Source organism: Borostomias antarcticus (genome assembly GCF_949987555.1).
Source record: "Borostomias antarcticus genome assembly, chromosome: 18".
In the NCBI taxonomy this organism is placed as follows: domain Eukaryota; kingdom Metazoa; phylum Chordata; class Actinopteri; order Stomiiformes; family Stomiidae; genus Borostomias; species Borostomias antarcticus.
Window position 1 is genome coordinate 5,073,338 of NC_140251.1, and position 14,900 is coordinate 5,088,237.

At 45.3% G+C, this 14,900-nt stretch overlaps 1 protein-coding gene across 1 annotated transcript in view; it reads right to left on the minus strand.

Annotated features, from left to right (window-relative positions):
- The window catches only part of shank3a (SH3 and multiple ankyrin repeat domains 3a), a gene marked incomplete at both ends in the record, with an annotated part of 197,232 nt that overhangs the window by 160,704 nt on the left and 21,628 nt on the right, over window positions 1–14,900 (minus strand). The window contains 2 exons of the mRNA XM_084453217.1: window positions 1,291–1,362; window positions 6,041–6,244. Coding sequence (XP_084309343.1) covers window positions 1,291–1,362; window positions 6,041–6,244 — 276 coding nt within the window. The remainder of the gene's footprint in view (window positions 1–1,290; window positions 1,363–6,040; window positions 6,245–14,900) is intronic.

Below are 14,900 nucleotides of genomic sequence, written 5' to 3' on the forward strand. Positions count from 1 at the left end.
ACTTGTGAGTTCTGGCGATTAGTAGTACACTGAAGACTTATATTAAATACAGTTATTGTAAGTCGCTTTGGATGAAAGCATCTGCCAAATGAATGTAATATAATGTAATGTAATGAATAACATAAATGTACTGTAGAACCCAACACCAATGCTTCACACACACACACACACACACACACACACACACACACACACATACAAACACACACACACACACATGTGCGTGCGCGCGCACACACACACACACACACACACACACACACACAGACACACACACTACATTGAGTAGTAGTACCTAACATCAGAACCTCACAATGTGTAGTAAGAGCTCTGAGCAGACCGACGTCTGGCTGAGAGGATGACTCATCCCCCTGTAGGCTCTCTCTCTCCATCTCTCTCTCCATCCCTCCCTCACTGCCTCTCACTCCCTCTCTCTCTCCGTCTTTCCCTCTATCACTCCCTCTCTCTCTCCATCTCTCCCTCTATCATTCCCTCTCTCTCTCCGTCTCTCCCTCTATCACTCCCTCTCTCTCTTCATCTCTCCCTCTATCACTCCCTCTCTCTCTCCGTCTCTCCCTCTATCACTCCTTCTCTCTCTCCGTCTTTCCCTCTCTCTCTCCCTCCATCATTCCCTCTCACTCTCTCTCCGTCTCTCCTTCTCCTCCTCTATCACTCTTACCGTGTGTCTCTCTGTCCATCTCTCCTTCTATCTCTCCATCTCTCCCCCTCTCTCTATTGCTCCCTCTCCCCTGTCATTGTGGGTTTAACTGTGCTGATGTATTCATGTAGCACAACTCTGCCATTTGTACTGGACTGTGTAATCAATAAGCTGGTCACGCAACAGGAATTAATGAAAGTCAGATACGTTTGGATAAACAGCGCTAAAGTCACACACACGTACGCAAGCACACAAGCACACACACACACACACACACGCTCGATCACAGAGAGGGGAGTGGCAGCTTCTGGGCATTCTTTTTAGATCGACCCTTCAATGAGTCTCTATGCTAATGCTTGTGGTTCCCTCTGCTGTCAGTTTCACTGCCTTGCATACAAACCAAACAGCCCTCTGCTCTCTCTCTCTCTCTCTCTCTCTCTCTCACTCACATACACACACACACACACACACACACACACACAAGACTGCTGCCTGCTCTACTTCGTCACATTCCACCAGACTAACTGGTCCACTAACACCCCACCCAGAGCCCCCGGCGTGGGAGACAGACCACGTCAGGTCTGCACTCAGTGTGGACGGCTCAGCCGTGTGAACGAGGGGCGTGGTCTTACCTTTGTGTGGAGTTTGGACAGCTGCTTGTCATCCAGGTGGGTCTGTGTGTAGACACGCCTCTTATAGCGGAACTGAAACACAACAGGGGACACGACGCAGGGTTAGCTGCTACTCTCCCCTGGGAAGCCACGCCTAACTGATAGGAGCGTTTATGACTGACTCTACATTCACAAGGTTTGTTTTAAATGGTAAATGGTAAATGGACTGCACTTATATAGCGCTTTTCCACCTTAGCTGCACTCTCATTCACCCATTCACACACACATTCACGGTAGCTGGCATGCAAGGTGCTAACCTGCTCATTGGGAGCAATTTGGGGTTAGGTGTCTTGCTCAAGGACACTTCGACATGTGGACAGTCGGAGCTGGGATTCGAACCACTGACCCTTCGATCACTGAACGACCCGCTCTACCAACTGAGCTACAGCCGCCCCGGAATGGCAACAGTAATCGATTCTGTAGTCTAGAGCCCACAGGTGGGCTGTGTGAGTATGGTATGTGTTGTCTTATTCAGCCTGCCCTGCAGTCAGTCTCTGGCCATTAAAAGTGTGAAAATCCTCCAGTGTTTATTAGCTCTGTTGCAGTACAAACCACCGACTTGATGGACAGGTCACCCTCCAGGGAAAAGGTCGGCGCTGTGTTTTCAGGTTGGTTGGTGTGTGTGTGTGTGTGTGTTGTGGACTACAGTAGTGTAGATCTATGAGGGGGTACTGAGGTAGACCTTATCCCAACTAGTCCTTCACATGCAGGGACTGGTGACTGATCAGTGTTAGAGAGGGGATGACAGTTTAGTCCACACACGCACGCACACACACACACACACACACACACACACACACACACACACACACACACACACACACACACACACACACACACAATGGTTCATTTCAATGGATCATCAGACACAACACTCTTAATTCCTGGAACATAACGCTCTTGCGCTGAGGAGAGACACTATCCATATTAACCTGAGCCTCTTATTGTACAAGGTACCTGTATCTTTTACATACAGTGTGAAAAATAAACATCCTTAATTCCATGTAAACTAAACCACTTGACACACAAAGTACAACGTACATAACCCCCACCACCACTCCCCACCCCTCAACTCACCAATGAGGTCGATGTTGTTGTTGAGCTTACAGAATGCAGAGCCACACGCCAGCCACAAGACAACACATGTACTGTGAGCGCAGCGCCACACAGACCCACATCCTCATCCGCCCAGCTATTTACCACCCAGCCTTAGGATCCAGCCTCTAACCACTATCATCTATCATCTAGCCTTCAGCCTCAGCCTCTAATAGAGCCTCTAACCTCCAAGCAGAGCCACAGATGACTCCAGGTCTGTGGAACTAGCCTGTGAGGCCGGCCTTCGCCACTCACTGGAACGCCTCTGGGTGGTTCATGTCCCTCTCGTTTAGTGTCCAATATAGAGCAGCAATAACTGACTGTGTTATAGAAGGATTATATACCAGCCCAGTCAAGCATGTACTGTAGCAGAGAGGGCTGGAGAGAGAGACCATAGCCTTTGAGGGATGTGGAAGGCAGTGAGAGCTGTCAATCACACTGAAGCCTCATCTATCTATCTATCTATCTATCTATCTATCTATCTATCTATCTATCTATCTATCTATCTATCTATCTATCTATCTATCTATCTATCTATCTATCTATCTATCTATGTATCTATCTATCTATCTATCTATCTATCTATCTATCTATCTATCTATCTATCTATCTATCTATCTACCTGTCTGTCTGTCTGTCTGTCTGTCTGTCTGACTGACTGTCTGTCTTTTTTGTGCCAACCTTGGCATTTTTATGATGCATGACTTGCTCTATCATGTATTTTAACTACTGTCTAATAAACTAAACTAAACTATCTGTCTATCTATCTTTCTGTTTGACACGTAGCCTTTAGGATTAAATTGATCCAATACTGATTGACGGTAGGCATTCTGTCATCACACACACAGACACACACACACACACCCCCAGTCCTTTATAGTTATAGGGACTAGTATATGAATCCACACCTTACACCATTATGTTGCCTAGATACACGTATGAAAGCATTGGATTAATTAAGTTTGTTCTGTAACAAGCCGTGCTATTGTGGCTGTGTGGCTCTGAACAGGGGCTCTAGGCTCTCCATCACAATAACAGTGTAGAGAGCACAGTGATAAAACATAAAACCTGTCGTAAAACATAAAGGCCAGTTAAATCGTGGGAAGCAGAGCAGATTCCCTCTGACTGTCATTTCCTGCCTCTGGCAGGAGCTGGACTCATAATTGGAACAGTACATCAACCTTGGCAATACTATCCACAGAGAGAGAGAGAGAGAGAGAGAGAGAGAGAGAGAGAGAGAGGGAGAGAGAGAGAGAAAGAGAATAGAAGTATCCAGCCAAAATAGTGAGATAGAGAGAGAGAAAATAGGAGTATCCAGCCAAAATAGTGAAAAACACAAAACCAACCTGGGTAAAACCCACACAGAAAGTAATACTCTCATTGCTCACAAGCAGCTCCTATGATAATGTTGCCTGAATGACAACAGACAGACACTGACTAGCTCCGTCAAGGCCTTGACTTTCTGGCCCCCTGCAGTTAACATACTGTAATAGATCAATTCAAATAAGTATATTCTCTGTTCAAGACATTGTCATAGGAAATCAGAATTCTTTCTCATCAGAAGTGTTTTCCAAACGGATTCAAGTCAAAGTGTGATCTGCTTTATTAATTCCATTCTGGAACCCAGTTTCAAAAGCTTGCGGTTTCAGGCCCCCAAAACGCTGTTGTCATGTAAACGAAAGGCCACACCGCAACAAAAGTTTGCCGTTTTATGCAGGGCGGAGAACTGCGGAGACCAAACCTGACTCGACCTGCCACTGCTGTTATTTTTCCTCTTCCATAAGAACGTTCCCCGATCTACTGATCTGCCGCCCACAAGTACCAGAGGGTTGGGAAGAAGCAAACGTGCCCCACGGATATGATTTTTGTGTAATGGGATTACCTCTTGTAATTGTCATTTTTTGTTCAAATAAATGAAGTCTCCGACGCAACTTCAGGCGAGGCACGGATGTCAACGCCGGGCTAATCGGCAAAGGCTAATCAGTCACACCCCGTAATGATGCAACCTACCAGCTGACTGTGAGCTGTAATAGCATTGGTCCAGCACGCAGAGTGCATGTATTTAAGCTGTCAAAACATGTTATTGTTCGCTCTTGCCATAACTGCTGATCGCTTGCTATCTGCGTGCTCGCCTCACCTCCTCCCCTGCTCCGCCCTGTATTCTGTCGATGTCATCTCTGTTGTCATCGTTGCTCTGTTCCGGGGGTATTGCTGCATTCTTCTGGTATTCCACTATGCGTCGGCTAGTGGAAGCCAGGGAACTTCACTTGCTTAGTCTCTGTGGCTCTCCGTGGTGATCGTGGGCCGAAACATCTCAGAAGGGCCATCCAGCGGTCCCTCCGGTCACCACGGAGGCAGAGGCTTTAGGCTGTACTCCTTAGGGACTCCACAAAGTGTCGGCCCGTGGAGGCCAGGGACTATAATGTACAGCAGTCCTCCTGTGGCTCTCTTTGACGGTCTTAGTGGACTGAGTTAGCTCCGAGCGACTTCCCGATCGCGGCCCACTCTGATCGTCATAGAGGCAGGGGGCTAAACCGATGCTGTTCCCTCTTCCGGCACTCTGGGCAAAGCTGGCTCAGAGGGGGGGAACATCTAGCTTTTACCTCCCCCTACTATAGTACTTTCCACATGCTGTGGAAGGCAGGGGGGCCCCCGAACAGAGCACACCACCAAAATTTCATATGCTGTTTTTCCTGCATGCAAAATAAATGGATCAATTTTGACTAAAGTGATCTCGACTGAAATTCACTTTTGCATGGACTAGCTACACGTCTCGGACTGGTTATCTGTGCTCTACCTCTGTTTCCCCACCTTAGAGCTTACAGTATGTATCTATTCATGTCCTGTACCTGTAATCAAGATGAACAGGTCTTTCCCCGTGGAGATGAAAGGCCTGCACTCTCAATCACTCCTCTTCTCTGCTCAGATCTATGAGGCCCTGTCAGAGAAACATCTGACCCTATTTACTCCAGTATCTCAGCTGCCTCTGTCTGTCTGTCTGTCTGTCTGTCTGATCATGCACCATGATTGACGAGTGCTACAATTATCTCTGTAGGCTGACAGCTGCTGTTGACAACACTTGCTTTATTATTCCTGCCGCTGGGTTTGAATGACACGATCGCACACGCAAAAACACACACACACGCACACACACTCACACACACACCCGCACGCACATACATGCTCACACACTCACATACACACACACGCACACATACGCACAAAGTCACACACACACTCAGACACATGCACACATACACACACACAAATTGCAGAGATGGAGGGAAGGAGTCTGTATCACACAACTGAAAAAGACTGTAATTGTCTGAATGACAGGTGACAGCGGCCACCCTCAGGGAGAATGTGTGACAGAACCTCAGAAACAACTAGAGGAGGCGGACAACACACTTAACACACTCACACACAAACACTAACACACTCACAATTAGAGCATGGGTGTTGGATTTTTAGGATATTGTTGATGCATAACGTTTACCTTTGTTCTCATCCTTTACTGAGCACAAGTAAAAAATAAACACACATGCAAGACCCACCCACACACAGGCAAACACACACACAGGCGCGCACACACTCATCCGGTCCGTCCAGTGCGTACCTCTAGGTAGGGTATAGGGGTGAGGGAGGGGAGGGGGTAGTCCTTCAGCTGCCGCTCCTCGTCCAGGAACTTGCCGGACTTGCCGTTGTAAGCGGGCTGGAACAGGCCATAGTTCAGCACGTCCTTCAGACTCTGGTTCAGAGTGCACAGGATGCGCTGTTTGGACAGCCAGATGGGGGCGTCCACGTTAAACTTCATGCATTTCTGTGGAGAGGAGAGAACACAGCTGCATGGTTAGGCATCTTCAGCGTATATACTGTGCCATATCAAGTAACAACTGTGATAGGAGGATGATAAAGCGTGATATTTAGAAAGAGAATGAAGACAAGAGCTTTGGAGCTTTGGAAGAGCAGCATTTTTTTTATGTAACTCTTTATATTGAAACAGTGAACAGGAAAATTGCCTGATCCAGCGATTCCCACCATCTACTAAACATACCTCAATCTGTTATCGACTAATTTCATCCTTAATCAACGACTGTGGCTCATCCGGTCACATTAAAAGCCTTTATCAGGGATCTTCCACTCCAGCAGTCAACCAGGGTCACACAATCAGCTCCAGCTTCTTTCCCAGCTGTTCTCCTACCTCAGGCCACCTACAGACATTTAAAGCTCAATCCCACATCTGCGCTGTATTATTCATGCTTTGGATGCTAACGGTATTGAGGTTAAGCGGCCAGCACTGGAGCAGGCCATCAGCTGCTCCAATCTGATCACAGCCAGCTCCAATCAGACACAGAGATCATGTTCATCTTATACAGTAAGTAGCACTATTCAGTTTATTCCAGTCGTGAAGCACTGTGGTCCCCTGGGCCTCCACGTCTTAATTCTGTTGATTTGAACGTGTGCATGTTGAAAAGGAAAATTCATCTCATCTACTGTACGATTTTATGTGTGTTAAATAAAGCACATGTACCTAGTAACCATATTGTGGAGTTTGAGCTACAGAGAGCACAGGGAGAGAGTAGAGAGAGAGAGAGAGAGAGAGAGAGAGAGGGAGAGAGGGAGAGAGTCAGTGTGATTGATAGAAAAGGTAGATAGAAAAAAGGAGAGTAAGAGAGAGAGGGAGAAAGAGAACGGTTCAACAGTCACTACCAGCATTCAATCCAGTACCACCACTGCCACCGCAGCCACACAAAAAACAACGCAAAACAAGTATCACCACAACTATGTAACACCACCATGCAGCCACATTTAATGCACGTCCCTTTTTCACAATCTATATTGCTTTCATTAATAAACCAAGCCACACAGACACAGATACATAAGACACATAGACTCATAGACACACACACACACACGCATGGCAAAATCATTAGAGATGATTGATTTCAGCCTGATGTCTAACTGATAGTTATTCTTCAAAGGGAAAAGTCTAAGATCAGTACTCTACATCCCACCCATTCACCTATATTGTCAATAAACAACATCGAACTTCAGAGCGTTTCGAGCCTAAAACTGCTGGGCGTTCACATCCAGGCTAATCTGAAGTGGACCGAACAGGTTGACCACCTTTGCAAGAAAGCCAGCCAGCGACTCTTTATACTCAGACGCCTGAAAAATGCCAGCATACCTCCAGATGACCTGTGCTCCATCTTCACTGCCTACATCCGACCCACCCTGGAGCACGCTGCCCCGGTGTGGCACTCTGGTCTCACAGTAGCACAGTAGTGCAGTCAAAATTAATTGAAATAGTCCAACGGAGAGCTGTGCGGATCATCCTAGGTCACCTCTTACAGTGAGGCTTGACAGGAAGACCTCACAAGGGCCTTTGCCACCTCGCTCCGTGGGTCCCCCTTGTTCCGTGGCTGGCTCCCACCTCAGCGATCAGCCATCAGCCACCGCCTGACACGCTCCTCAAACAAACTTGACCTGGTCCACTGCAACACTGAGCGTTTTAAGAAAAGTGCAATACCCTACATGACCAGACTCCTCAATAACTAACCAACGCATACTGGCGACTGTCTATGTGTCTCGGTGTCCTCGCTTGTCATTGTTGTATACTGTTTTATTGTTGTAACTTTTTATGCTTGTAACTACATACTTAGCTTTTAATCATAGTTATCGTTTTTAAACTAGCATACCCTTTGGCTACTATAAATGTACTCCAATTCAACCTGTGTTGCTTATGTACATTTCTGCCATGCTGAAATAAAAATAAACCATTTACTACTGTACTACTACCACTGCAGAAACTTCTGTCTGGTTACACACAGATAGGAGTTTGTTTTTCTCCCAACTTTACAAAACTCACATCAAATATGGCTTTTAAAGCTGTCTCTAAAGTCAGGGATAGAGCACATTAATTGTCATTAAAGGGGAGACAGAGAGAGATGGAAACAGAGAGAGAGAGAGAGAGAGTGTGTGAGAGAGTGAGAGAGAGAGAGAGAGAGAGAGAGAGAGAGAGAGAGAGAGAGAGAGACTTGTTAACAAATGAGGCCTGGGAGGATGAAGATAGGAAGCCTTGTTGTCAACACATACAAGACACACAGACACACCGGCACACCACTTAAACGCTTTGAAGACAAATAGCCTAATACTTTTGACTTTCATGTCAAATATAATGTAGTTAGCGGGTTGCACTTTTGATAATTCTGCACAGTTTAGCTATGTTATTTAGCCCTAATTCAATCTTGAATATGATTAATTGCTTTTCACTTCATATGTTCTCATACTGACATGAGAAGCGGAACAAATGTGGATCAACCACAGCACAACACAGGGATAACACGGCATGTCGAAAAAATAACAGCTTTTCACAATACTGTGTGTATGTGTGGGGGTCACTGTATGTGTGTGTGTGTGTGTGCGTGCATGTGAATGTGCGTGCGGACAAGCATGTGTGTGTGTGTGTGTGTGCGCCCATGTGCGCATGCGTGTGTGTGAGTGAGTGTGTGTGTATGTGTGTGTGCATGTTTGTGTGTTTGGAGAGAAAAAAAAACATACAGTATATTGTCTTACCGGCAAAGGAGCTGTCCTTATGTTCCGTTATGTCCAGTGATAGAGTTTGTCTAACGTTATGTCTGATGTTACGTCTTATGTTCTGTCTAATGTAATGTTTAACGTTATATCTAATGTTATAGCTAATGCTATGTCTGCCACATTCTTCTGCTGAAGCCCCCTCTATTTTAGCCTGGCATTGCCAGGCCAGTTCACAAGTCTGAAACAGAATGTGAGCTCACGTGATCAAGATGGCAATGCCAGGCTCTATTCACCTCACTCTCATGAAACCTTCAGACGTGACAAGTTGGATGCCAAACCACATCCTTGTAGGATATTAAGCTCATAAAGGTTTGAAAAACTATGGCCATTCTGTGGTCATTTGTTCAGCCCAAATGACTTTCAAAAGTGATTAATTAATTGGTACATCATACTGCTAAATTAGAAGAATGGTGCCTCTAGTTCGTGAACTTATAATATTGTAACACATGGCAATATTGTAACACATGACCTCCATGTGAACAGTGGCTGTGTGGACATGTCCCCACATCAGCTCAGAGAACAGACAGGGACAATAGCACTGCAGACAGAGAGCCTGAGACTAAGCCTTGTCCTTTATACAGCATCATCAGTGTCACTAGCAGATATAATGGAATAGAATAGAATGTTTCAAATGTGTATAGTTATACAAACGGTAATTGGAAATGATTTGTGATGTTTGCAAAACCTCATTAAAGGACAGTTCAGTTGTGTAAGGGAAATGTTATTGGACTGTACAGGTCTATAATGTGTGTGTGTGTGTGTGTGTGTGTGTGTATGTGTGTATGTGTATGTTGTGGCATCCTCACCCGGGCTGCGTAGCGCGAGGCTGCCACCAGGGTGCGTCCCCTGGTCCTGAACGCACTCCAGGCAGTACGCCCCAGGTATATATCCGCTTTTCAGCACCATGGACAGCGGGCTACCTGGGAGGTTGCCTGTGGCGCTGCCCCCGAAACCTTCCTCACCACATCAGCACCACGGACAGCGCGGACAGGTGCTCAACGGGGTGTACCTCCCCTTCATCGTTGCCAAGGCAACCCTACCCCCCAGCTGCAATCAATCGCCCAATCCAGGCTGCATGGAAAACTGAGCATCTGCAGCCACTTGGCTAACGACCCACCACAGCATAAAAGGCCGAACTGGGGAAGCAATCAGTAGTCTAGGGACTCAGTGAGTAGCAGCCACGGTGTGTGGTTTTTGGCCACACTTGTTGGAAGGCTTATTCATGTTTGTCCTCTCGCCTACAGAAGCCAAAGCTGTGCCCAGGACCTCACGCAGCGTGGATCCCTGCCGGTCAACCATAAGCCCAGCGGACCCGACCAATAACTTATTTGTTTTCATTATCTTTATTTCTGTTGTAATTTTTGTAATAAATGTGCCACGGCGTGTAATAGCTCCGGACTGGGCTGTGTTTTACTGTTCTCCATCCAACTGTCCCTACCTGGGGTTTTACAGTGTGTGTGTGTGCACATGTGCGCATTTTCCAGTACATCAAACTGTGTGCTTTGCTGACGGAAATGACCTCGTTTTTCGGGTGATCACACAAAAGGTGTTTGTGTGTGTGCGTGTGTCTCACCATTTGCTCAGTAACAAGCATTCTCACTGATGTGTAGGCTACTAACCACTCATCCTCTCTCTCTCTCTCTCTCTCTTTCTTTCTCAATCTGTATTTCTATTACATTATTTCTCTCGGTTTTTCTTGCACTCCATTTCTTTCTGTGCCACTATGTCTGCTACCATTCCAGCCAGTGACTATATTTCCCTGGCTACTGCACTAAGCCCTCTGCTCAGTCCTCCATTTCTCCTGCTTTTCCTTCCCATCTCCCTTCATCTCCAGTCTCCATAGGATTCCAAATAACACTCCCCCAATCTGTCATAGTCAAGAGTTAGTTGCAAATGGTAAATTACAGGCCCAGTGTAATGTCCATGCTAGAGATGTTAGCCAATTGCTGAACAAACATAACTGCAGCATTTCCTCTGCACACGTATGAGGGTGCTATTGTACAGTGATTGTGATTGTTGTCCCTTCAGCAAATTAACCAGCACTTGTTTTGTAAACACTGCGGACAGGCCAGGAGAACTCAACATGGATCATTGCCAATCACAACATGTGGTGAAGAAATACTTTGACACTTATCCACTTCACAGATTTAACAAGGTTAACATTATATATATATATATATATATATACACACATTTAGAGAGAGAGAGTGTATGTGTGTGTGTGTGTGTGTGTGTGTGTGTGTGTGTGTGTGTGTGTGTGTGTGTGTGCACGTGCGTGCGTAAAGGAGTGTGTACAGTAAGCGTGTAAGTGTGTGAGTGCCACTGGCTGTGACTTCTCTGAAATGGGCACAGTGTGTGTGGTTGTCCTGCCGGGCATGGAGTGCTCATCCATGTGTGAAGACGTTTTTCTGCTCCAAACCCCAGATGCCAACCCAGCACTGTGTAGAGCATAACAATGCTACAACAAACACCACACACAGGGCATGATGCCATGACCCAACAAACACCACACACAGAGCATGATGCCATGACCCAACAAACACCACACACAGAGCATGATGCCATGACCCAACAAACACCACACACAGAGCATGATGCCATGACCCAACAAACACCACACACAGAGCATGATGCCATGACCCAACAAACACCACACACAGAGCATGATGCCATGACCCAACAAACACCACACACAGAGCATGATGCCATGACCCAACAAACACCACACACAGAGCATGATGCCATGACCCAAGCAAGGTGGGTGGGCATGTGATTACAAGTGAGAGAACTGCGGGGTTCATCTAGTATTTCTGTATCTGTTCACTGTTTTTGGCTTGACCGCAACAGCAGGGACAGCCCTATAAACGTCAATGTCTGTGACTGACTGAATGACTGAGTGATAAAGTTTCAGCACTGAGCGAGTGAGTGACTGACTGACTGACTGACTGACTGACTGACTGACTGACTGACTGACTGACTGACTGACTAACGAAGTTACACCATTGGTCGAATTTCACAGTTTTCATTCACGTGACTGCTCTGGAGGCCTGGCAGGCAAAACAATGTTCAAACATGGCGGCTCACAGTGGAAACTCTATAAAGCCACTGCACAAGCCGGCCAAAAGACAAAAAACAAAGATATACAAACAAATTGCTTAGGCAACCATATACTGTACCCACTGCATTATTTAACTAAAGGGGCTTGCACACATTTTAATGTGCAGACACTTTATTTTCATCCACCTGAAAGTGTCTGCAGTTTACTTTGAATGCTTGAAGTTTACATTATCGTTTAAATGCAAGTTGAGACACTAGTCTATATAACAGGTGTCACTGTGTTGCTTGGCAGTATTGCCTTTACGCTCACTTGCCCATGCTGGCTTCGATCTTGGCTGTACATAAATCATCACACTTCACACTAACATAAAGCATTAAACATGGTAGATTAGTGGACTCTATTGAGGTAGCCTACAGAATGCATCACTTCAACTATCCACACGAATGAGAAATATAACGTTATGGTGCATTCCATTTGTCTCAGGAGGTGCGAGTGGGAACTGGCAATGGTCACTCCCGAGGTGAGCGTTCCAGTTGCAACAGCTGATCTCGTTATCAACAGCTATCTAGTAGCTCTAGCCTTTGTTAGCAAACAAGTTGATAACAACGCACTAAGTGGTATTGTGTGCACAAAACACCATAATCAGCAATAGCTTTAGCAGCTTGTTTGTCGCTCTCTACACTGCAGCCAGTAGTTTCGTCAGGCGCAAGGCGAAATTTAAATATTGCTGATTTAAATAACACTGCTGCAGCATCATCTTCCATCCGCCGGACGGAAAAATTATGCTAGGCGGGCTCTAGCGTTCTACCTTCTGGATCAAGCTGAAAAAGTAAATAGACACCAGCCTGTTGATGCGAGCATAACTGATCATAGCTGGATCATGGATGTATTATAAGAAGTGGATAAGGCATGCAAATATGGCGGCCCATTCAATCCAATGAAAGTTGCTCAGTGGCGCATGAAGCAAGCCCCCATGGCCAGGAACAGCCAGTTTTTGGCGTAGTGGCCAAGCTTGGTATTGCAAGTGGTGCCAAGAACCTGAAACCTATGAGGAAACTGAAACCTAAATCCCCCACTACACTGAAGTTACAGTAATATGGGTACTGTAGAGCCACCTATGAATAAATCATGGTCAAAATGTAATGGTGAGTTCCTTGGCCCATGCTGCACCCCTCCACCGAGTTTCATGCATATCGAGCAGGTAGTTTTTGTTTAATCCTGTCCGCCTGCAGACAGACAGACACACACACACACACACACACACACACACACACAGACAGACAGGGGCGAAAACATTACCTTCCGCCCTGCGGGGCTTTGCCCCTGGGGCAGAGGCAATTAGTTAAAAACAGCAACATCCCTGCTGGAGCTGAAATTTCTTTGGCGATATCTACATCCTTGTGGAGAATCCATCCCCTTACACTGCTACCAAGATGAAAGTGTAAAAAAGTACAGTTATGTGTACTTAAGATTAGGGTGGGCCAGTAATGCTATCGTTTGGGAAGACAAGAAATTCTTCAAATTGTCAAACTGAAGGTGAGTGCTAATTGACTTTACTTAACTTACTGTTGGTTCTATGGGCTATAAGGCATTCTAGGGCAGTAATGACATGACAGTAATATTTTTGGTACAGATAACACAGAATCTTGTGGCATAAATGTAATATAAATGTTTTGGTAAAGGGACAGCAAAATCAAATCAAATCAAATAAGCTTTATTTGCATGAATGGTAATAAACCATTGTTGCCAAAGCAGAATAATAATACACAATTATGTACATATACATACATATGACATACACATATACACATTCATTACATAAAATATGTTACATTTGTCATTGCAATCCAATGGAGTATTAACCGGAGAGATATGATATATACATTAAAATAATAAAATAAAACTAAAGTAAATTAAATTAAAATAAAACATAAGAAATATATATGTATATACATATATATACATACAAATACATACATATACATATATATATATATATATATATATATATATATATATATATATTTGGCATTTTGTATAACTGGTAAAAGTTGTTGATTTGCCGATGGTGAACAATGGAAGAAGCCTTGTGAGAGATCTTTCCAGAAGGTTCCCCTGTGCGTCATCTGAATAGTGCAGAGTGTTTATCTCTATAGAGCCACACGGCGTCCGGCACTAATCAGTACAACAGAGCAGACGCACTCAGTGCTGAGGAGATGGAGTGGCGGGCGGAGTGAGAGAGGAGGGATGATAAATAGACGTAGAGAGAAAAGAGAGGAAGAGAGCGAAGACGGAAGATGGAGTGTAATGATGACTTTCACCCCCCGTCCTGATCTCCCAGGCCCTCTGGCTGTCTGGCTAAGATGACTTATCCACTAATTAACAGGTCTGGAGCCCTGCCTTATTTGATATGAGCCCTTTAGAGAGAGAGGGAGAGAGAAGAGAGAGTGTGTGTGTGTGTGTGTGTGTGTGTGTGTGTGTGTGTGTGTGTGTGTGTGTGTGTGTGTGTGTGTGTGTGCATGAGCGTATATGTTGACCTGTTGACTGAAAAAGAGGAGTACTAGTGGATGTAAGCAAGAGTAAAACCACAACGAAACTAAAGTATGAAAACATCAATTTTCTCTCTGCGCTGTATTCTTGGCTGTGGTCCACAGTGTCTCTGTCATAATCAAAGGCTCCTATAGGAGCAGGCTGAGCCACAGGGGTGCACACACAAAAACACACACACACACACTCCAGTTTCCTCTTGTAGCCACTCCATATTTTATTAAAGTTAAAAGAACCGTCTACTGTATAATGGATGAGCAGGAATGAAAGGGAA